The 23,871-nt window shown below is 57.4% G+C and overlaps 1 protein-coding gene across 1 annotated transcript; it reads left to right on the plus strand.

Moving 5' to 3' along the window:
* Window positions 1-2,642: 2,642 nt before the first annotated feature.
* Window positions 2,643-21,870, plus strand: CD5 (CD5 molecule). Its single transcript, XM_077748737.1, has 11 exons — window positions 2,643-2,764; window positions 12,039-12,077; window positions 14,241-14,555; window positions 15,022-15,084; window positions 15,320-15,652; window positions 17,650-17,940; window positions 18,608-18,733; window positions 19,400-19,453; window positions 20,353-20,469; window positions 20,968-21,059; window positions 21,457-21,870. The coding sequence occupies exons 1-10, from the start codon at window positions 2,713-2,715 to the stop codon at window positions 21,054-21,056; spliced, it is 1,479 nt and encodes a 492-aa protein (XP_077604863.1). The 5' UTR covers window positions 2,643-2,712; the 3' UTR covers window positions 21,057-21,059; window positions 21,457-21,870.
* The last annotated feature ends 2,001 nt before the right edge of the window (window positions 21,871-23,871 follow it).

Genomic DNA, 23,871 nt, shown 5'->3' on the forward strand with positions numbered 1-23,871 from the left:
GCGGGGGATCCTTCTGCAAAGCCTGCTCCCCTCATTGCAGAGCAGAGACATCTCCTCTGGCCACCAGGCCATCCCCAAGGTCTTTGGCAACCATTGCCTAGGTTCATTCATTCATTCAACCAACACTGAGGTCCTACGAGGCACCAGGCACATTTCTGGGCCTCCTTCCTCTTCTCCAGCCTCCCAGTGCTCAGCCCCTCCCCCTTCCCCAGGCGACCCCCGCGGCCCCTTTGCACTGGCAAGAGGGCAAATCCTGGGGGCACTGGGGAGTCACAGAGCCCGGCTGACAGACTGCACGCACACACACGCACACCCCCGGGTTACCTGGTGCGGGCCAGGCGGCACAGGCAGGCGCCTCTCTGGCAGGGGCCGAGGAGGTACTGACACCCGGGCCCTGGGGGCTGCTAACTCCCCTCCCTGCCCCTTCGGCCTCACCCACCACGCCCGCCAGCCCGCCCGGCCCGGCTGCTTGGAAAACCCAACCTCGCTTAGCTTAGCTGACTTCCTCTTGTGTCATGGAAAATTCGATGCTGAGAACAGGAAACTCCCACCTGGGATCTGGGGTCTGATGGGGGACTGTGAGCCTGGGAGGCAGGAAGGGCCACTCGAGGGGGGTTCAGCACCCAGAGGGAGGGTAGAGGAGGCAGAGGAGGGGGACTCACCGGGCTGGGTGGAGGTGTCCTTTCACCAGGACGGGTCAGGGACCAAGCCCCAGGGGCCCCAAGGTGCTTCAACTTTCCAAAAACAAACAGAAAAGATTTGAACCCACAGCCTTATCCATAGTGAAGGCTCAGGGATCACATAAAAAGCCACATTCTCTGTTTTCTTTGCTTTTGGTATGTGGGGGTGGGGGGGAGTGGCAAGGATTTTGAAGAGGGAGAGACGTGGTTTCACATCTTAGTCTTGCCCTCCTGAGGCCAAGTGCATCGCTTTCTAAGCCTCAGTTTCCTCATCTGTGAAATGGAAAACTCCACCCACTTCCCTGCGATGGCTGGGAAGGCTAAAAGAGGCCACACCCCGGGCTCACTTAGGTGCTCCGAAAAATCCCTTGTCCCTTTGAAAGTTGCAGTTCCGTAAGCTGAGTGTGGTAACCCAGGGTGTGAAGGACCACTGAATATGTGGACCGAGTGTGACCAATAAAAGCTTGCTTGCTTTCTTTTGTTTTTGTTTTGTTTTGTTTTTTCATTTTTATTTTTGAGAGAGAGTGAGCACAAGCAGGGGAGGGGCAGAGAAAGAGGGAGAGAGAGAATCCCAAGCAGGCTCCGAGCCATCAGCGCAGAGCCCGACTCGGGGCTCGATCTCACGAACTGTGAGATCATGACCTGAGCCAAAACCAAGGGGGGGGACGCTCAACCGACTGAACCCCCCAGGCGCCCCACCAAATAAAAGCTTCCTAAACAGGGAGTCTTTAAGAGAAAACTTATCCAGAGGGGTCGTCGGACTGTAAGAAGAGTGGGGCCCACATCTGTCCCCTTCATGTCTGCATCCCTGATGGTTAGCGCGGGACAAAATTTTGCTGAATGAATAAAAAAGCCTGGGATTTCCAGAGTCACAGGACAGGAAGGATGTGAGGGCAGGGGGCAGGGCCTGGGGGGGTGGGGGCGCTGGNACCACCCCACCCCCGCCAGCACTGCCTCCTCCCGGCTCCCCAGGCTTTGCCCCAGGCACCTGAGACCCTCCGAGGGGGATGGGGCAATGCTGGATGCGGGCGGTGGGGTGGGGCGAGGCGGGGGCANGCAGGAGCAGGGTGGGAAGGGTGTGAATGGGAGGCCTTCACATTCGCTTCACACCTCTTCACAGTCAGCTGTGCTCTTGACTCTGAACCTCATCAAGCCTCCTGCAATGGCTCAGGGAGCCTGGGTCTGGGTCTACCTCCGTCCTGGAGCGCAGAGGGGCTGAACCGGGCCCAGGCCCTTGGAGTAGGGGTGGGGGTGGGGTGGCTGAGGCCCTTCCCCTGCGCCCCAGCTCCCCCAGGTCATTTTGCAGAAACCCGGCCACCCTGCCTCTTCCTCAACAGGCCAAAGGTTGATTCCTGCGCTTGCGGGAGCCACAGTCCAACGTAGAAATCATGTGTACTGACCTAGCGATCACACACACGCACACGCACACGCACACCCCCCAGCACAAGCCCAGCTCTCTTCTGTGCTTGTTAGAGATTTACCTCTAATTCCCATCTCATTCCCAGGAAGGGGAGACTGAGGGCCTCGGGCCTGCGGTGAGGACGGGTGTGGTGACCCCCAAGCCCCCCTGCTCACCACCTAGCATAGCTCAATGCCATTTCAGCGCGACCCCTGCCCCCTCTGTCCCCCTCGCGCCTACCCTCCGTGGGACCAAGCCTCCTCCCTCTGCGCAGCCCGGGCCCGGGGCTCCCCAATGCCGTGGCGACCCCCAGAGGGGCTGCATGGCTGGCTGCCGGGCCCAGCGTGGTGCCGTGGGGAGCGCCGCCCCAGCCCTGCGCATCTCAGGCAGGAAGCTGCCAGGGGCCCGGGCCGCCATTCGAACTGGGGCAGATGGTTTTACCCGGAGGAAGTTGACAGTTCAACTTCAAACACAGATGACGCAGGCCCCACACCGCCTGCCTGCTCTCGTGTCCCACCCCTGCCTCCGCCCGCCCGCCCCACCCCTCCTCCCCAAGAGGGAGACCCAGGACCAGACACCCTTCACCCACGGGTGCCAAGCTTGACGAGGCTGAGGCAGGAGGAGGCCGCGCCCATGGGGTCTCAGCAACCGCCACTGGCCGCCCTGTCCCTGCTGGGGGTGCTGGGTGAGTACCCCACCTGGGGCATGTAGCGGGGACTGGGGCTCGGGGGTGCAAGGAAGGGGATGCCGGTTCTCACTCTGGTCTGACTCGGGCCCGCATGCCACCTCTCTGGAGCATCAGGGAGGGCTGAGGCCGCCCTGCTCGTCCCCCCCCATCCCATCCCTCCACCACTCGTTCCCAATCTGCGTGGCTCTTGCACCGCGGGGGTCTTCCTGCACCCCCCAGGTGGGACCTGTGCCAAATCAGACTCTCGCCTAGAAATCAAGTCATCCAGTGCCCACCTGGCGCGAGCTTCCTCTGCAGCTGCACCCCCCCAAGCCTTGAGGGTCCCTCCACCTTTTACCAGGACGCACCAGGGACAGGGGACCCATGGCCTCCTGGGTAGTTCTGATGATGCTCTGAGCACCGTGGTCCAGGGCAGGGTGGGGGCCGCCTCTGAGAACACAGCTAAGCATGCGTCAGACATGCACCCTCTGTCCCAGGGGAGCCCCAGCCAGGCCCGCCAGCCAGGGCGCAAGTACACGCTTGGGTCCGCTCTCGGGGTTTCAGAACCTGAGCCCCCAGGGCCACTGTGGAAGCCCCCCCGGGGCCTCTGAGGAGCTGGGTAGGGGTGGATGAGACTGGGGCCTCCTGTTTGCTGGGAGGGAGTTGGTGGAAGCTGGTGGTCTCCTCGTTTCTGAAAAGCAGGGGGTAAACTGGCTGAGGTCTGACCCCTGCTCTGGGGTTTGGGGGTTACCGAGGGGCGAGAGAGATGCCTGCCCACAGGACAGGTGGGAAGTGGAGGGTATTGCGGTCTCCCAGGTTGGAGGGAAAGGATGCGGGGACCATTGCCTGCCTGAACAGGGGGCCTCGGCCCCTCCCAGACAGGCTTGGTGCGTGGTGTTTGAGTACATGTGCGTGAGTAGGTATGAACGTGTGTATATGCAGGGAGGTGTGTGTGTAAATTTGCACGTGTGTGTGTATGAGAAGTGTGTGTGTGTCTTCACAGGCCAGACATGGTCTCCAAATGTAGGTTTACCTCCCCCCCATCCCCCATGCACAGACAATGGCGCATGTGTACACACGCTCACATGGCTATTCCTACGTGAAACTGCAAGAGATACAATATCCCCTCTGTCCCCAGGGCTGATGTCCCCATGGGGACCTGAAGCCCCCCAGCTGTCCCTGACCTGTGATCTCTGACCCTACTGGGGCAGGGAGGCTGGCCAGGCTCCCAGCTGGGGACGGGGATGGGACCCTGCTCGATGGGCCTCCCCTCTGAATCCCGTCATGGCGCCAGGCTCCTGGCTGGATGGGGCAGCCCCCCGAGCCCAGCGGGGCCCAGAGTCAGGGAGACTTAGAGGCAGCCCCTTCTCCGGGAGGGAGTACGGAACCATCTGGAACCCCAGGAGCTCATGGTTCCCAGTGTGTGTTTGTGGGAACTGATGCATAATAAACATGCCCATTGTCCGGTGGGTCACAGCTTACAAAAGACCTGTAAAGCCATTTTCTTCTGGAAGCTTCACAACAGCCTTGGAGGTAGGCAGGCCCGCGGCCCCAATTTTACAGTCAGGAAAACTGAGCTCCGGAAAAGCCGAGAGACGAGCTTCGGACACGGCACTAGTGAGAGGCAGAGCCGACCCCCAGCCCAGCACTCCCGGCATCTCGGAGGCTCCCTGGACCCGAAGGGCACAGACACCCCAAAGCCACTCCCACAAGTCAGAAAATGGCTGCAAAACACAACCGCCACTTGCAGATATGAGCACGGAGGGCAGGGGACACCGAAGGCAGGGGACACCGAGGGCCAGCGCTGGGACTGGGGGCAGACAGCATGCAGACCCTCTGAGCCATTCCAGGAAGAGACGCCCGACCACCAGACCCCTGGGGACGCCGCGTCTCTGGCTGGCCTTCAAGGTTGTGCCAGGGATGTGGGGACCTTTGGGGCACAAGATGCCCGCACTACCCCTGGGGCAATAGCAACAGCCGTTCCTTTCCGTCGCTGCCCTTAACCCCAGCCTGGCTGGGGCTCACCTAGCAGGGGGAGGCATGTGGAGGCAGCCCTGAGGGTCCGGCCCAGCCACCAGGACTCCAGAAGCCAGCACGGAGGCATGGCAAAGTCATGGGCTCTGCCACCTGCCAGCTGGGTGACCTTGGACCATTTTGTCAGCTCCAGGTTCCTCCTCTGCAAAATGGGAATAATCACGGCATGTGTTTCGTAGAGATTTATAAGGATTAGATGAATCAATGCACGCAGAGCTTTTACTAGGAAGGTTGGTTAGAGCATAGTAAGTGCTCAGTGAGCATGGATGACCATAGTACCAATGACCAACGTCATCGTCGGGGCGGGGTCAGCAGGGAACGAGGTGGGGTAGGGCCTGGTGGAGCAGTCTTCCCAGACGCAAGCCTGGCCACCAACCTTTCCCTTCCCCCGTCCCCTTACACAGAGTATTCACGCCTTCACTTCTCCATCCACAAATATTTACGGAGGAGCTACTGTGTGTCCAGCTCTGTGGAAGAGCACTGGGGAAAGCCAGTCCCGAGCAAGGGGGCCCCAAATACTCACGCATTTCTCTAAATCTCATGCTAAGTATGAGGAAGGAAACAACAACAGCTGAGACTCGGCAACCACATGGATGCAGGAAAGAGCCAGCCAGGCAGAGAAAAGAGGGAAGCGTGCCCTTGGCATTGGCAAGGGCAAGCGCCATGGTCACGACAGGCCCCAGAGGGGCTGGGCCTCCATGCGAGGGGAGGGGAGAGGGGCCCTAGTGGGCGAGTGGGCTGCCCGGCCTGTGCTGTTCCACGATGCAGAGGCTGAGGGCCTTGCTGGTTCTGGGAACAAAGAAGCCAGCGGCCAGCTTCCTTCCCCAGGGAAGAGAGGGACCCGGGGGCTCAGGGGACTGTCACTAGCCCTTCTAGTCAGTCACTCTGTCCAGCGCCAACACTTCACAGGGTTTTCCCCACAGAGACCAAGGAGGGACTTCAATGCCACCTGATAAAAGCGATTGGTCACCTGTGTGTGCGCACACACGTGTGGGTGCGTGTGTGAACCCAAGCGAGCATGCTGTGTGTCCTTGTGTGCATATGTATTCTGTGCACACGCATGTGGGTGAAGGCCTGTGGGACTTCAGAGTAACGCGGACTGGAGTTTGATTTCTATCGGCCTCTCACAAATGTGGTGAACACCAGAATCTTAGCCTTCTCGTCTAAAAAATGGGGATGACCACCATGCCCACCTTAAGGGACAATGCAATTGTTAAAGCTGGTTCATCCATTCAGACAGCAAGCATTTATTGAGCACCTACTATAGGCTGGCCACTCTTCTAAGTGCTGGGGACACAACTGAACAATAGTGATCCGTCNTCACAAGGAGACGATATTTGGGCAAATGCTTGTAGGAAGTGAGGGTTCACCCTGGGTGGGACTGGGGAGGATGATCCAGGCAGAAGGGCCTGGGGGACACCCAGGCTGGCAGGGAGGGGCCGTGCAGGCAGAGTAGAAGGGGAAGCGGGATGAGGGCCCTTGGAAGGAATGGTTCCCCTCACCTTCACAGGTCTACACACCCGTATCCCCAGCCTCACCAGATGCGTTTGGGAATTCAGAATTTTCCAGATCGCAGGTCATACTGTGTATGTGCTGGGTGCCCGCCGCACGCCAACGGGGTCTTGGGCCACTCCCATGTTCCCATCCAGTGAAACATGAATTCACACCCTAAGAGAGGCCCAGAAAGGCTGCAAACTCCCTCCCGCAAAATGCACCAGGGAAGACTTCTGGTTTGGGGTTTTGAGCTGCAGATGAGGGGTGATGGCCCTGAATCACTTCCTCCATAGCTACACCGTCACCATACTGCCATCAACATCATCATGTCTGGTTCCCACCGGGACGCTGGGACTCCCTTGTCCCTTGGGGAACAGCCGTGACAGATGGTGTGGGACAGGGTAGGGAATAGGTGGTGGTTGGCAGGGGCTTAAAGGGCCCTGTACCACCGCAGACTCCCCTGGAGGCATCTAGACTGAGCCCTTCCCTTGCTGGCCTCAGTTTCCCCTATCTGTCCCCCAGGGTAAGCAGGCTCCCGGTTCTCCCAGTGGTAGATTCCCATAGGGCCCTATCAAGCAATGGTGATGGGATTTCTTGTCCTCACTGCACCATCCACAAGCTGTGTGACCTTGGGCAAGTCGCTCTGCCTCTCTGAACCTCGGTTTCCCGATCTGAAAATGAGAATGAGCATGGGCCCATCCTCCCGGGGCTGTGGGTAGAAAAAACTCTGGGATATGCGAAGCTCTGAACAAAATGGAGTGCTTCTCACTGTCACCATGGAGACGCCTGTGTGGCATGAAATTCATGCAAATTCAGTCAGACAGAGCAGGGCACCAGCGAGAGGGCCATCACAGTGTAGACTGTGCCGGTTGTTCTGCTGGCGACAGGCTGGCATCGGCTGGGTGGGACGGCGCAGGCCCCTTGAGCAGGATGAGAGCCTCGAAGCTGCCGCGCCTCTGTGGGAACCATTCCCCCAGGCTTCCTCGGCATCAGCTCAGTGTGACCCTGCGCGCTCTGCACATAAAAAGACTCCCAATCAAAGGCCAACCACTTCATCTGGGGTTCGATCGAGAAACAGAATTTGGGGCCTTTGTGATCTTTGTTTCCCTGAAGCCTCCATACAGACTCAGGTTAGTCATGACGCTGATTAGTGTCATTTCAGGAAAGGAGGGGTTCTGCCCTTCCGAGTCAGCCTCTCATCAGGGGACGAAAGGAAGATCCAGAATGCCCCCAAAAGGCAGCCCAATGCGTGGTGTTTGCTGTAAATCGGTGAGACGTTTAAGGACTATTCGAGGGAATCATTGTTTACGGAAACTATGGACCATCTGACCTCCAAGCCCCACGAAGTCCATCCGTTTGTTGATCCAGGAAACTGGGTGATGACAGTCCCCTTCGGTGAGGCTGTCGAGAGGAGGTGCGGTCTGCCATGAAGAAAGCTTGGCCTGGGGTCTGCGCGAGGTCAGAGCTCCATCAGCGTTCACTGTCACTGTGACTCTCCGTGCTGTCCCAGCCCCTCCCAGGGACCTGGCCGTCATGCCTCCACTTCCCCGCGTGTGCTGGCTGCAAAGCCCGGGATGCATGGGTCCCCGCAGAGCCTGCGAGTGCGCGGGGGGCCGGCTGGACTGGGCCCAGTCCCAGCACTGCTGAGGACCGCAAAGTGGAGCCCATCACATGGGTCCATGAACATTCGTCTGCAATTCCAACACCCGCCCCCCAGAAATGTTTGTAGATTTCTGGAAGACGCCGTTGGTGCAAATCCTGACCTGAACAAATGGAGGGCTATTTATAATCTTGCGCATCCCACCTAGCGTGAAAATTCATGTGTTTCGCTGCAGAACCTATCGTGTGTTTGAGGCTGGGGCTCTCCAGACACGGGGTGACAGTAGGGTGCCTCGGGGGTGCCGGCAAACTGGAGCTCATCTGCCCGGGGCTCGCAGCGATGCGGCCTGATGTGGTCAGAGCATCCTAGCTTTCAAAAACATCTGGATCTTTGGAACTTTTTTTTAAAGCAAAACAAAACAGAAAGAAATTGTTTTTTTTAACTGGCTGGAAAAAACATTAAGCCCCTTGCAGGGCAGATAAAAGTCACCCACGGCCTGACGCAGCCTATGCTGTTACAGCACCCAAAACCAAAATAAGAATCACCGGGAATGCTGTGGGTTCAAGAGGATTGGGGGCGCGGAGGGTATGAAGTCTCAGGGCTGCTTTCCAGAATGCATTTACTCCTCATTGAGCTCTCGCCTGGGCACGCGGGGTCCAGAGGGTTCAGTCTCTGTAAATGCGGAGATGAAGGGTGGGCTCGGGGGAGGGAAACGGCCACCTGCCTTTCTTGGGCTTTCTCAGCCCTAAGCTCTGCCTGGGCTCAGCCACTCCAAGCCTGAAACAGTGGGGCCCCGAGGGGCGGCTGCCAGGGGAGAGGAGGGGCCTTTGGAGGATTCTTGCTCCTGGCCCCGGCTGGGGAGGGCGGACTAGGAAACAGCACGGTGTGTCCGTGCCTGGTGTCCCTCATGGCTTCCAGGGGCTCCAGGCCTCTGTTTGAAGCCTCTGCAGCTGTCGAGCCTTGGGCCTCGGGATGCAGACGGGGGTTGGCTAAGCCGCAGCCCTAGAGGGTCTCAGAGAAAACAGGAGCCCAATCTGCGGGGGAAAGAGGCTGTGGGTCGGACCCCTGTGAGAAGCAGCTGAGAGAATGAAAACACGTCATGGACAATGGGAAACTTGAACCTGTCTCCGGACAGCCAGGAAGCCACCAAGTCAGCGACACCTCTCACCGTCCACCTCTGCCTGGCCCCTCCCGGCCACCAAGATACATCGGGAACTAAAGATTGTAAATCAGAGGGGTCTGAACCGAGAGGAAGGGGAGGGACCGTGGAGTCTAACGTCCTCATTTTACAGGGAGGGCATCAAGTCCAGAGAGGCCGAGTGACTTGTCAAGGTCACAGAGCAAGTTCGTGGAAAAGCCCCCCCATGGCATGTTTCACTACCTGAATGGAATTCCCAGTTCATTCCCTTTCAGCAGGTTTGCACGCCACGAAGCACGCAGGACGTGGGTGCAACGCGGGGCAGGGAGGGCAGGGAGGCAGCTTGGCCCGGCACGCAAAAGCGCAGGGTCGGTGACAGATGGCCGGGCTTGGAGAACCAGCCCCAACCCTCATCAGATGCCTAGCAAGTTAATCCTTCTCCATTTCTTCATCCATAAAATGGGGATCAAACTACTAGCACCTGCCTCATAGGCTCTGGTGAAGTTCAAGAGGGTTAATGTATCCCGATGCCTGGATAGAAGTGTGAGCGCTGTAAGTGTTGCTGGTGGTGGTGAGCATGATGGCGGTGGTGGCAGTAATGGGTGACGGTGATGATGGCGGTGGTGATGGCGGTGGTGATGGCGGTGGTGGTGAAGGAGGGACAGCCGGAAAACGCTGCTCTGCTGAGAACATCAGGCACCCAGAGGGAGACCAAGCCCTGGGATGCCTAGACCCCCTTCTTCCACAGAGCGTTTAGGGATTTTACTTAGTTCTCATGTTCATTCTTTCCCAAGAATGTTCTCTGAGCGGGTCCGTTTTGCATTCTGTGTGAGATCTGCAAGAAGGGTCTGGTCTACCCCCTGCCCCCAGAGGATTTAATGTCTGAGGGTTGGAGCACCTCGGGGTCAGGGTCTCGGTCACGTTCATCTCTGCATGCCCAAACCCGGCACTTCGGAGGCACAACTAGGTGGCGGAGGGCATGGGTTTGGAACAACTCCCATCACAGGGTCGTGAGGGAGATTAACAATGATATATGTGAGGAACCATCCTGAGTGCTGAGTACACAGTAGGTGCACAATAATTGCTAGCTGCTGTTAATAATGAATGTTGACTGTGGCGACCTTGGGAATATGACGGTGTCAAGTGGGAGAGAGAGGTGCTGCGGGCTTTTATCTGGCAAGCCCTTTTACCTATCCACAAGCATCCGGGACAGGGATTCCTCCTGCCGGGAAAGCTCCCCGGCTGGCCCGTGGTCCTCCCCACGCCTGCCCCAGGTCCGGCCAGCTCCACAACCAGTCATGCCAGCCTTGAGCACCACGGTGCCATGACGGCTTTACTACAAGGAGTCTTGGCTGCAGGGAGGAGGCTGGCTGGCCGGGGCATGTCTTCCCTTACAATTCTACCACCAGCTTCAGAACACTCAGGCAGAAACGGGCTTTTTTAAACACACCTATTTAAAAAAAAAATTTTTTTTTTTTTTTTTTTTTTTTGAGAAAGAAAGAGGAGGAGGGGCAGAGAGAGGAGGACCGAGGATCCCAAGCAGGCTCTGCACTGACAAGCAGTGAGTCCGATGCGGGGCCCAAACTCACGACCGTGAGATCACGACCTGAGCCTAAATCAAGAGTCAGATGGTTAATCGACTGAGCCACCCAGGCGCCCCAAACCATGTTTAACACCTGACAATAATTTCCAAAAGCAACTTAAATGGAACCATTTACTCTGCAAAGTGGTGACCCAGCTGCCTCAGCTCCCAGTTGAGAAGCAAGGCCAGGAGTCAGGAAATCAAAATACCTACTTCATGCCTGACAAAGCTTGAGTGGCGCACATGGCGGGGTGGGCTCTGGGGCCACACGAGCATGCCCTTTGCCCCGTGCCGGCCCAAAGCAAACCTCCGCCACAGATGAACTGGCCACAGGCTGCTCTGTGAGTCCGGCCGTGAGCCAGTTTGTCTCCCCTATGCAGTCAGACGGGGCTGGGGGAAGGCCAGACTTCCCCAGTGGCCCACGTTACCATTGAACGGCAGAGGGGAGGCCAGATGCCTTGGGCCCATGATCACTGGGACAGTGGCCCTGACCCCTTTGTGCGTTACCTTGAGCCAGCCCCTCCCTCTCTGAGCTTCGACTTCATCCGCTAGAAGCTGGGAGCTGTTAAAAATAAATTGCTGTCATTCCTATCCCACCCTGGGATACTAGAAAGTAGTAAATGTGATCTGGGTTTTCCATTCTGGTCAGTTCTCTGGTTCTCTACAACTATGAAGTTCAAACATTTTTAAAAATTTTTTTAAATGTTTTCATTTACTTTTGAGAGAGAGAAAGAGCTAACAGGGGAGGGGCAGAGAGAGAGGGAGAGAATCCCAAGCAGGCTCCATGCCATCAGCATAGACCCCCTGCGGGGCCTGAACCCAGAAACTGTGAGACCATGACCTGCACTGAAATTGAGTCGGACACTTAACTGACTGGGCCACCCAGGTGCCCCTGAAGTTCAAACATTTTTAGATTGAAAGCAACACCCATAACAGTTTCAGGTAGCAGCCGACTGCACAAGAAGTGATCCGTACCTTCTCGGCCATTCTCTGTTCTAGTCCATTTCAGTTTTTAAAGATTTGGTGGTTGCATTACTACAGAATTTTTAAAAAAATAAATGGCTGCACACCTACACAGCACCACAAAGGGACAACCTGAGGAAATGCTGGGGGTGATGGCAATGTTGTCACCTTGACCAGGAGGGCAATCAGACAGATCTGCGCATGTGTTAACTTTCATAGATCTGTGCGCTAAAGGAAAATCAATGTTACTGATGCTCGTCCTTAAAGGAAAGTTTGAAAACAGGAAAAAAAAATGATAGTGGCAACTCACTAAATGGGTTTCATGACCCAGGGGTTCTGACGTGTCGTATGAAACTCCCTGCCTCTGAGCCCCACATTGGAGGGTGCAGAAGGGGCCAGTGCTCCGGCCGTGGACTCAGGGTGGAAGGTGGGGGGCAGGAAGGAGGCTCCGTTCCCTGACCTTCCTCTTTCTTTTCTGCAGTCGCTTCCTGCCTGGGAGGGCGCAGCTGGGAGAGCTCAGGTAAGGAAGAGGCATATGGGGGCCTGGACCATAGGGTTACGGGGGCTGCCCTTCCATCAGGCTATAGGGGGACCTGCCAGGGTGAACCCCATCCCACAGAGGGCGCGAGTCCCAGCGCGCACGCACACACACACGCACACGCACGCACACACACTTAGACGCCCATGTGCGGGTGGATGCCCTCCACAGCCATAAGGCCCCTTTCAAATGCCAGTCCTCATGATAATCACCATTATAACCCAGTCACCAGGCACAGAAGGCATCCTGGCCCATAAACACACCCTGTAAAGTCTTGTTCCCTTCTCAGCCCTTCCAGATCTCCCTGGCCAAATAGATCTGCAGCCTCGGCTGCAGAGAAAGCCTGCACCAGACTCCCAAGTATTTCGAATGTCCTGCCTTCGAGGTTGGACTTTAATAAGAGGCTAGCGTTTCCCAAACAGGGTTCCGTGGAATACGCTGGACCAAAAGCCGGCAACATCGTGTCACTCACCAGAGACTGACTGAGTGTACCGGCCCAGGAAAGCCCCTGAGAAGTCCTGCAGAGACTGTTAAATGTTTTTCAACTCAGCAGTTCTCAGATTCATTTCACCCCAGACCTCGAGCTTTCACATTTCCTGAGATAACATCACGTGCTGAATGTATTTCGGGAGAAACGTGGCAGGAGACTCTTGTGAAGTCATGTGCAGCCAGAAGGGGCCGCAGGGGCCTTGGCGGGCCCTGTCGGGGACCTGGGACCCCACCGCGGCATCCTAGCTCTGGGCTCTAGCAAGCGGCGTGTCCTCTATAAGCCCTGATTTCTCCGCCTGTAAAATGGGGAGGATACCTATTCCCTGGTGGGGATTCGGTTAGTCTGCTCGCCGGAGGGAAAGCTTCAGAACATCTTGCCGATGTCAGGTGTTGGAAACAAGCCCCCTTCGTCTCTAACTTGTGACCTTGGCAAGCCCGGGCTAGCCCTGTGCTTCTGCTCCCCAAGCCCAGAAGCAAAAGGCAGCCTGACCAGAAGTTTCCAACCAGGGAACAATCTCCACTTCCCAGTCACCCGGAAAAGACTTTTTACATTAAAAGGAAAAAAAAAAATCTTGCTAGGTAATATAGTTTCCTGGCTTAAAACTTTAAAAATATAAAAAGACCTAGGGTGAAGAATCTCATTTCCAGCTCTGGTTCCCAGCGGCCCAGTCCTCCCCGACCCTAACACCCCAGGTGACGGCCATGCGGATAGCTTTCTCCTCTCTCCTTTCAGAACCTACACAGAAGCAAATATACACCCTTAGGCCCCCTCTCACGGAGCTTTATAAAATCACACCAGCCGTGTTCCTACCTGTCATCCAATGACTCCACTCCTAGGTAGTCACCCAAGAGAAACAGAACACAGGCCCATACAGACAGACAGCAGTTCTGGAAGGTTCCGAGCAACTTTGGGTTCACAGCCACCAAATGGCAGCTGGGGGCACGGACAGCAGCCTGGCCACACAGGGAGACATCATTCCACAACACAAAACGAACATGGGGCATGTAAGGACACAGAGAGGCCCCAAACACTGAAAGAAGCCAGACATAAAACACAGAACAGCAGAACCAAAAATGCGCTCTTACGAGTCCACTCCCATCTGAGAAGAGGCGAAACTCCTCTTTCGCGACTGAAAGCAGATCGGTGGTTGCCCGAGGTGGGATTCACGGACTCACGGACGCGGACTGCCCTAGGGGCCCCAGGGAACTTTCCGGGTGACGGGAACGATCTTCATCTCAAGCGCAGGGGTGGTTACATGTGTGCATACATCTGTCAAATTCCGTGGAGCAAGGGCCCTTAAAATGAGTGCATTTCGCTGTGTGTAAATTGTGTTAACGAAATTGATTTAAGAGTTAGAAAAATCAAAACGGGCGCCAGGCCCTATTTCTGTTGAAACAGAATTTGCAGGAGTGGGGCCATCCTGCTGGGGCGTGGCTGCTGAGACCCTCCCAGCGCCTGCGGCCCTGAGGTCTTGAGCCCCGTCCTCAGGGGTCCGGCTTCGGGAGACCGCCCCGGTGCCTGGGAAGTCCCTCCAGCGCCCCCGGGGATCCAGGCAGGCAGCCCGGCTGGGCGTGGGAACCCAGTGGAGCGAAGGCCGGGAGGGGTCCCCCACGGAGGGCCCTTCGCATCCTGACCCACACCTCTTTGACCCCCAGGGCTCCCGGTCACCCTGAGACTGACAGGCTCCAACTCGCACTGCCAGGGCCAGCTGGAGGCCTCCAGGAACAGCAAAGTGTGGCACTCGGTGTCCAGCCGGAGCTGGGGTCAGAGCCCCAACCGCCGGGAGGACCCCAAGAAGGCTTCGCATCTCTGCCGGCAGCTGTCCTGCGGGGAGGCCTTGGCCTTTGCCCACTTCCCTGACTTCAACAGTCCCAGGAGTCAGATCACCTGCCACGGAGAAGTGGGGTCCTTCCGTAACTGCAGCTTCGCCGAGACAAACCAGAGAGACCCTCTGGGCCTCATCTGCCTGGGTGGGTAACTCGCCGGCCGCACGGGTAGGCTTGGCCCACGCACCAGCCCCGAGGAGGCTGCCCAGGGCCTGGGATCTGGGGCCCGAGCAGGCAGGTGGAAGGGGGGTCCTGATTGACAATAACCCCCCCCCCAAGAAACATACACCAGTGGGGACCTGGAGGAGGAGGGGGAGGGGGAGGGAGAGGCCAAAAACTGGATTCTGCCCATTGCCAACATGACTGTCTCCTCTTGACCTTCATTGTACCCACTGTGAAATGGGCTGGTGCTCCTCGCCCCACAGGAGGCATAGAGACCAGGCGGCGAGCGGGCTAAATGGGGCAAGTGGCACTTACATCCTGAGTTCAGGTCTTTCTCAAAACCGCCAGGGGCTCCCAGCTCTCCCCCGACCCCACGGGCTCTCTGGGAACCCTCCAGCCCTCCCCGCCAGGGCTCTCGCCTCTCCTTCACTGGGGTGTCTCATTGCAGAGCCGCCCAGGACGTCACCTCCTCCCACGACCCCGCCCCCCACAACCACTCCGGAGCCCACAGGTAAGAGGATTCTGAGGTTTCGGGGGGGTGGGGGGGCAGGGGTTGCGTTTAGCCAATAAAAACACAGAACGGCCAGTTGCATTTAAGTTTCGGACAAACACGGAAAGGCTTTGCATGTGTCCTGTGCGGTATCTGGGGCCTCACCACCTCCCACGGCTGCCGGCCAGTCTCTCATTGGTCCACGTGTTGGAGGCAAAGAGCTCAGGCCCGCTGCCCTCTCTCTCTCCCCCTGCAGCCCCTCCCAGGCTCCGGCTGGTGGCAGGGCCCAGGGGCCTGCGGTGTGCCGGCGTCGTGGAGCTCTACCGGGGCAGCCAGGGCGGAGCCATCAGCTATGAGGCGCAGGACTGGCCCCAGGGCCTGGAGGACCGTATCTGTGACGCCCTCCAGTGTGGCTCCTTCCTGAGGCATCTGCCAGAAGACGACACCCCCAGGGCCCAAGACCCGGGGCAGAGCAGGCCCTTGCCCATTCGATGGGAGATCCACAACGCCAGCTGCGCCTCGCTGGAGCAGTGCTTCAGAAAAGTCCCGCCCCGCGAGGGCGGCCAAACTCTGGCCATCGTCTGTTCTGGTGAGTGAGACCCGGTGAGGCCCCGACGGGGCGCCCCCAGGCGGTCGGTCAACGCCTGTGTCCGGAAACCCCTGCATGTAGCACAGGGCGCTGGGCACTATGAACAGGAGGGAAACAGGGCTGGGTGGGGAGGCTCCACTCATCACCCAGCGCCCAGGGACTCTCTGCAAAGTAACACGGAACAAGCCCAATGCACTGCTGGCTTGGCGGCGGCCCGGGAAGGTGATGGGTCCGCAGGACGTCCAGGACAAAGCAAGGTCCCCTTGTAGGTTTGGACGGAGGAGAGGGGCACGGGTTGGTGGAGCAGAGCACGGAAGCTGTGACTTGTGCCAAGGACCAGAGCAGACGGAGCTCTTGGACGGGACCAGCCTTGCGGGAGGGGATTTGGAAATCCCAGACAGAAGAGGGTGGAGCGGTGGGGACAAGCGGGAGGTCCCCGCGGCACAGCAGGCAGAGAGATTCCAGAGCAGGTCCCCAGAGAGCTTCCTGGGAGACGCCTGCAAGGAGGACACCAGAAGGCTGGGTAATCTGGTGTGGCTGAGGGGAGGAGGCCAAAGAGAAAGGCCCAGGGGACTCCAAAACCAGGGCCACAGGTCAGATGAGGAATAATCCTAGGATGTCTTGGGAGGCAGTGGGTTCCCATTATTGGAAGGTTCCAGAGGAGTCCAGACTATAAGAGTCATACTTCCCGAGCACTCACTTGGTGCCAGGGACGTTCCCAGGACATTCGTTCATTTTCATGACACCCTGAGGAGGTGGCTGCTATTATTATCCCCACTTTACAGATGAGGAAACTGAGGCTCAGAGAAGTTAAACGTCCTGCCCAAGATCACAGAGCACCAGCTGGGATTTCCACGCCAGCGGTGTCACTCCAGAGCCCATTGTCTAAGGCTTGGCCACCTAAAGTGCCATCCTGGACCAGCAGCACTGGCTTCATGGGGCTGCTTAGAAATGCAGATGCACAGGCCCCACCCCAGATCTACTACCCGATCTGCATTTCAGCAAGGTCCTAGGGGTGTGCGTGCAGGAACCCAGGAAGCTTTGCTCTGGACCACAGGCCTATCCCACCAGCAGACCTGTCCCCACCCCCAGCCCAGGAGGATACCTATTGGGAATGAGTGAAACACTGCCCCTCCAGGTAGAAGCAGTGGCCCCCCCGCCAGGGGTTCTTGGCCCGATGAGGGAAAAACGTGTGGCTCTCAGCCCCCCCCAACCCCTGCCCTCCAGAGGGCTATAGCCTGCAAAACAGACCCAGACGTCTTGCCTTTGAATTGCTTTTCTAAATAGAAAACTTACTAGGGCCTCGAAGATAAATGTTGCTATGGAAACCAGCCAAGCTGGTGAGATCACAAGTCACTTGACCCTCAGCACAGGTGGGCCTCGGCTATGGACCCTGGCAATGGACCCCGGGCCCCACCCTGACAAGCAGAAATGGATTTGGTCTCTCTCTGAAAGGACCAGGCCCTTTCATGAAAGCCACACCTCGAGGCTGGGCAGCAGGATTCCTGGGTTCTGTCCCATGCTGGGCCTCAGTTTCTCCTTTCTGAAAAACGCTCCTACCTGTCCCCCTCCCGCAAGGAGCCGAAGGGAAATGAGAGTGGTTTCCAGAGGGAAGTGGACCCAGGGGGAGCCGTCTCTCTCGCTGCTCGGCTCTTACCTCCACCTGCGTGGACACCGACTCCCTCCCGTGGCTGCCGTGGGCATCGCCACTCCTCCATCTTCTCCCCTGAAAGAGCTGGTCCCCGCACACCTCAGGATAGCTACTGGCCACTGCCCCGGGTGCCAGGGAAAGAGTTTGATGGGGGAAATGCCAGAAGATGCCAGAAGGAGGGAGGGACACACAAAAAAAGGTGGTTCCAGCCACCCACGAGCTGGGCTCTGCCAGGGACCACCTCTTGGCCAGCAACCTGGGGGCCCCGTAGCCGGGCATGTAGCCCAGGGGCCCAGGGAGTTCCCTGCGAACCTCCCACCTGACCTCCATTGCTTCCCATCTCCAGATTTCCAGCCCAAGGTGCAGAGCCGCCTGGTGGGACGCAGCGGCCTGTGTGAGGGGTCCGTGGAGGTGCGCCAGGGCAAGCAGTGGGGAGTCCTGTGCGACAGCCTCCGGCCCAAGGGCACGGCGCGGTGGGACGAGGTGTGCCGGGAGCAACAGTGTGGCGGCGTCCGCTACCACCAGGTGCTGGACGCCGACGAGGCCTCCAGCGGGCTCTTCTGTCCCCAGGAGAAGCTGTCCCAATGCCATCAGCTTCAGGAGAAAAAAGCCTACTGCAGGAAGGTGTTTGTCACATGTGAGTTGGCCACGGCCCACGGTGGGGTTTCTCTCTAGAACCTAGTCAGTGAGCACGTTTCTGAAGGACAGGATCCAGGCGCTAGACAGAGGGCCCCGGCGCCCTAGGAAAGGATGGACAGGCGGCAAATGGGGAAGAAGGGGCGATGGTGCTCAGACAGCAGTGAACGTGAACGGCACATTGGAGACTGGCCACAAGGAACCAGAGAATTTTCATTCTATCTTCTACTCTTCCGGGATGGAAGACAGAAACGCCAGGGAGAAATGGTCATAGAATAACACGTGAAAGAGAGGGAGGGAGGGAGGGAGGGAGGGATGGATGGATGGATGGATGGATGGATGGATGGATGGCTATTAGCATATGATGCCAAGGTGATCACTTATAAGCAACAGGCAAAGGGTAGAAAGTTAAATAGTTGATTCCAAGCGTAGCAAATGATAGCTGGATGATGAATTGCTGGATGATAGATGGGGGACAGATGAAGGTAACAGAATTCGAGGGGAGGGGGGAGGAGATAACTGCCTTCTGCACAAGCTGGTGAATTACCAAGGAACAAGGGCGGAGGGGGTACAGATGGTGGGGGTCGCCAATCGGCTGGCAGCTTCTCTCTGAGCCTACAGTCCCGATGCCCCCAGCAGGACCGCCCTGACATCTCTGCTTCCCCCAGGCCATGACCCAAACCCCGCAGGCCTGGGCGCGGGCACCGTGATGAGCATCATCCTGGCCCTTGTGCTCCTGGCCGTGCTGCTGGTCGTGTGCGGCCCTCATGCCTACCGAAAACTGGTGAAGAAATGTAGGTGCGGGCGCCCCAAACCCGCTCCCTTTCAAACCCCTTTAAGAAGAGCCTGGAGGGGCGGGAGNGGGGGAGGCGGGGCGGAGGCTGGGAGGGCGTGGCCATTTTCCATACTGGGGCGCGCCCCCAGCCTCTGGTTCTCCAGGCCTGGCTCCACCCCCTAGCCACCCGCGCGCTGGATGCTGATTGAGCCACTTCCTCTCTGAGCCTGAGTTTGTTCATCTACCTAATGGGCGATTGTTGTGAATATAGGGGGCTATTGTCCTTGCCTTGCAGAACTCTGGAGAAAATTATTCAGAGACAGGAAGGGAGATCAGAGAGGCTGAAAAGAGACGGCCTGGAGGGGAACAGCGTTGGCCAGGTCGCCAGCACCCTCTTAGGCTTAATTCTGGTTCTAAAGCCCTATGATTGTTTCTCCTGGAGAACCAGGCCCCTCTGGACAAGGTCCTTCAGCATGAGATTGGTCTGGGTACCCTCCCGAGCAAGTCAGAAAACTGAGACCCTGAAAGACTTCGGGGGGCAAAGTTCAGCAGTCCTGCCTTCAGTGGGACCTGCGGCCTCCCTCCTCCCTTCTCCACCCCCCTCATCCCCCAACCCCCCCATCCTTCTCTCCCACCACCTCCACGCAGCCCCTGTTCTCATGTGCCTTTCCTGTCTGTTGCCCAGTCCGCCAGAAGAAGCAGCGCCAGTGGATTGGCCCGACAGGAATGAACCAGAACAGTAAGTGTCCCCAGAGGCACAGTCCTCCCTCAGCCCCCGGCCAGTGTCCACAGGGGCTCACGGTTCACTGCTGACCACAGATGGAGGAGCTGCCAGCCACTTGAGGCCCCTGATCTCCACCGAGCTCACCTAAGGTGGGGCTGTGGTCAACAGGCGTTAACACGTGGTGGTTCAAAAAGAGGACTCTGTGATCACATAGGTTTAGAACTGGGAAAGTTAAGCAAAATTAGACTTGGTTCTTTATTTCAGGACTTATCAGAACCTTAATGGGCATTTTTCACAAGAAATGTTGTCCAAGCTAGTTTTATCATGGAATGTCTTTATCACGGAACAACTTTAAAAGGCCAGTTTTAACCCATTTGGAGGCAGCTAGCCCATCCCCTACCTTCGTTCTTCATCCTCTCTCCCAGCCACAGCCAGACCACCGAACGGATGGAATTATGGCCCTCCTCCCACAGTCCACTCCACATTCTTCCTTCCCTTTTGCAAGTCAAGGGCCAAATCCTTCAAGAAGGCTCTGTGTTGTGAAGGGTTTTTGTTTTGTTTTGAACAATACAAAGCTCCTCAGCTCCAAGAGAGGAGGGTCTATAATCTGCCCCAATCATTTGTGTTCCAATTCCCTGCTTAATGAATGTTTGATGAATGACTAACTGACTGGCCAAAGGCCCACCCCGCCAATCAGATTGTTGGCCAACCCCCAGCTGCTCTAAAAGTCTGACCCCTGCCAGTAAGAGCCTGCCCAGGAAGAAAGCAAGTAGAGGGAGGCACCGCAGGAGCTGTGGGTGCCTACCCCCTCCTTACACAAAGGGAACAAGAAATGTAAATTCCAGGCCCCTGTGGGGAGGGAGGAGGAGGAGAGAGCAGCCAGGCTAATGACACCGTCTCCTGCATCTGCTCAGTGTCTTTCCATCGCAACCACACGGCCACGGTCCGGTCCCAGGTTGAGAACCCCACAGTCTCGCACGTGGAGAATGAATACAGTCAGCCACCTAGGAACTCCCACGTCTCGTGTGCAGGTAAGCAGCGGCTTCCGGGGATGAATGCCCTTTGACAGCCGTCACAGCAGGGTATGGAAGGGAGCCGGCCATAACGGGCCTGAACTGTCCCCCCTCCCCCAAGACCATGAGCCACTCAACTAGAGAGAAGAATAAGCTGAGACGCCATTAACCACAGCACTGCTGCGACCTAACTGGCCTGTTTCTCTGGGGGGCCTTGAGGGCCGGTGGTAAATGAGGCCCCTCGGATCCCTTGGGGGCAGAACAGAGCTATCTGCAGACCCGCAGGAGCCCTGCATCGGATGCTCCCTGACTGGCACTAACAATTAGGCCCCAGGGAGCCTGGAGTTCTGTATCATTAGTGAACACCGGCTGATTTGATCAAAACAGATACGGGACTGTCAAGCCACGAGCTCATAAAGCCCCTGTGATCCTCAACCCCCCGCGGGCTTCTGGGCTCTCTCTCTCTGTGGCCTGGGAGATAAAGCCTGCTGCAAATGGCTTCTCTTCTTCCTGCAGCTCTGGAAGGGGCCTTGCGTCGCGTTTCCACCCAGCCTGATAATTCCTCCGATAGTGACTACGATTTGCACGGGGCTCAGAGGCTGTGAAAGGTGAGGCCGGCTCCCTGGCCCGCTGGACGCCCCGAGAAGCCCCCGGGATAAGCACCAGCCCTCCGTTCCTCCCCTCCTGCCCGCGCAGCCCGTCCAGGATGGGGGGACTCTGCACATCTGGACTCCCGTAGAGAGAGAATAAGCATCTGCAATTTAGGGGATGGGCGCGGATTTGGCAATTACAGCAGAATGATGGCCGACCTTAACCCCTCCTCCTAAAGCCCACCTTAGAAGGCCATGCAAGGGAGCCCCTGTGAATTACACCCCTCTAGGGCTGCCAGCAGGAAGCCTCTGTCCCTGCCTTCAGATGGAGGCTTGGGGCTTGTCCCCCACCTCCCCGAACTACCTCCAGGGCATGAGGGTTCCTCCTCTGACGAGTTCCCTGCTCACCCCACAGAACCAGGCACCGGGCAGAGAACAGCAAGAGCCAGACCTGTTTCCTGGGGACACTCTGCATTCGCCGCTTGGAAATAATTGCCCCACCCAGAAAAGGGACCGAGGCAACGGTGCCTTCAGACGTGTCCTACATCCCTGCCGCTGAATGCCGCGGGAGCCTGGCCCAGCGAGGACCCCCAAAACAGCTCGGCTGCCCCTCCGAGTGTGGGGGCCGTAAAAGGCAGAGCCCAGAAAGAAGGAGCCCTCCCAGCAGACACGTGGGGAGCAGCGTCGAAGGGGAATCGGCTCTCTCAGATTCTGACTCCAGTGAGGACAAATGAGGAAGCTTCTGTCTGGGGTGGGGGTGGGGGGCTCGGATCTCTAGCGGATTTTTAATATGTTCTTTGTAAATAACAGCTTTTCTACTTCCTGAGAACTAGAGGGCCTCGCCTCCTCTGTCCAGGGTCCGGCCACTGGACCTCTCTGGGGACATCGGTGCAGCTGTTGTGGTCAGAGGGTTTCACACCTGAAACGAAGCTGCTTTGTGTGATGGGCCACTGCCACCTGCTGCAGTAGCCCTGCCACCACCCTCCCCCTGTGGCCATCCTTTGCCCATCCNGGGGCCGCTGGCTGCCAAGCCTAAAGGGTACCTTGCCACCTCGTTGCCCAGTACAAAAGGGGAACCTAGTAAATCCTAGCCAATTTGGAGTTTTATTTCCAACAGCGGTTTAAAGTTCAAAGCTAAAGTGGTTTCAGCCAATCACAGTTAGTTTTTTTAATTGTTTTATGTATTTAGTTTTAATGTTTATTTTTGAGAGAGAGAGAGAGAGAGAGACATAGCATGAGCAGGAGAGGGGCAGAGAGAGAGGAGACAGAATTCGATGCAGGCTCCAGGCTCTGAGCTGTCAGCACAGAGCCCGACGCGGGGCTCAAATTCATGGTCTGCGAGATCATGACCGCAGCTGAAGTTGGATGTTTAACCGACTGAGCCATGCAGGCACCGCAACTTCTTTTTTTTTGTTTATCTTTTTTTGAGAGAGAGAGCGCGTGTGTGCGCAGTCACGAGTGGGGGCGGGGGGGCAGGGAGAAAGGGAGAGAGAGAATCCCAAGCCGGCTGTGCACCATCAGAACAGAGCCTGATGCAGGGCTCGAACCCACGAAGCATGAGATCATGACCTGAGCCACGACGGACGCTTAGCCGACTGAGCCACCCAGGCGCCCCAATGAAGCCGAGAGTCAGAGAACAGGGCCGGGACGGTCCTGGATGTTAAATAATTTTCATTCCTTCACCTGAAACAGTCTCTGCTACTCAAGAGCGTCTAGACACACAGGTTACCCTGTGGTACCTGGGCTTCCTTAGCAAGAAGAAGGATGAGCGAGAATGGGGGCATCTCACTGGGAATCTGAAGGTCTGGTCAAGGCAGAGGCCGTGCGGGGCCCCGCTAAGCCCAGTCCCCTAAGAAGGGTCTGGGCCCTTCCTGCACACGATCTGTCACTGTGTTCACAGGGAGCAGCAGCTCTTTGCGGCCTAAGCCGCTGATGCCAACTCTGAAAAGGCGACAGGGAGTTACTAGAAGGATATGGGGGAGGGGTGCGCACAGAATCAGGGGAACTGGGGACACTAGCGTTCCAGAACCTTCCAGCCGGGCCTCCCGTCCTCCCCTGCTCAGGACCCAGAATCCTGTGAGAGCCCAGAGGCCAAGCCCAGCTCCCCGATCTGGCCCTAACCATGCTAGGGATGCAGAGACAAGGCACCCACTCACCTCCCTACACTTGGCAAGGGTGAAGGGATCCTCCAAAGGGAATGGAGAGCCTTCGTGGGGTGGGGGGGAGGGCGCTGTTGGAAAGCAAGATTTCCTGTCTCTCTGGAGGTCCTTCGAGCTGGACTCAGAACCAGATTGACATGACACAGATCAACGGGAGAAAGATTTAATGGGCGAACGTTCGGGAATCCACACAGGCGAGGAAATCCCCAAGATGGGCCCCCGGAGGGCTCCGAACTTGGGAGAAGGGGGTAGGGCGCCGGGACCTCACCGAAGGAATGCACGTCACAGGGCAACAGGAAGAGCAGATGTTCGGTAATTAGATGTTTGCCCCGCCATGCAGATGGGTCACTCGGATAACATTTGTCTCTGGCAATAACACTTATTCTGGAAGGACCTCCAATTTAGATTCTTCCCTGGAGTACAGGGAGGGGCAAAAGTTTCTCAGCATCTTGACGCCTTCAGCTCAGAATAGCCTGTAAGCCTAAGTAGCCCGGGGGGGCAGCCCAGCCCCGGGCCCCTCCAGGGCAGAGACTGTGAGGCACCTAATGTCGCCTATCAGCATCTATCATGATAAAAGCTCTTTACTCTCTAGCTGGGCCACCGTGCAGGGTCTCAGCACAACGATGGCCTGCTTAAAACCCACTCAACATCCCCTCCCCCCCCCCAACCAC

Source organism: Crocuta crocuta, unplaced genomic scaffold, assembly GCF_008692635.1.
Source record: "Crocuta crocuta isolate KB4526 unplaced genomic scaffold, BGI_CrCroc_1.0 scaffold323, whole genome shotgun sequence".
NCBI lineage: Eukaryota > Metazoa > Chordata > Mammalia > Carnivora > Hyaenidae > Crocuta > Crocuta crocuta.

Excerpts from the sequence above, each read along its gene's own strand:
- CD5 (XM_077748737.1), top strand. The coding sequence starts at position 2,713 with ATGGGGTCTCAGCAACCGCCACTGGCCGCCCTGTCCCTGCTGGGGGTG. Across the intron at positions 17,941-18,607 it reads CAGGAAGGTGTTTGTCACAT|GCCATGACCCAAACCCCGCA; the intron begins GTGAGTTGGCCA and ends TGCTTCCCCCAG. Across the intron at positions 19,454-20,352 it reads GACAGGAATGAACCAGAACA|TGTCTTTCCATCGCAACCAC; the intron begins GTAAGTGTCCCC and ends GCATCTGCTCAG.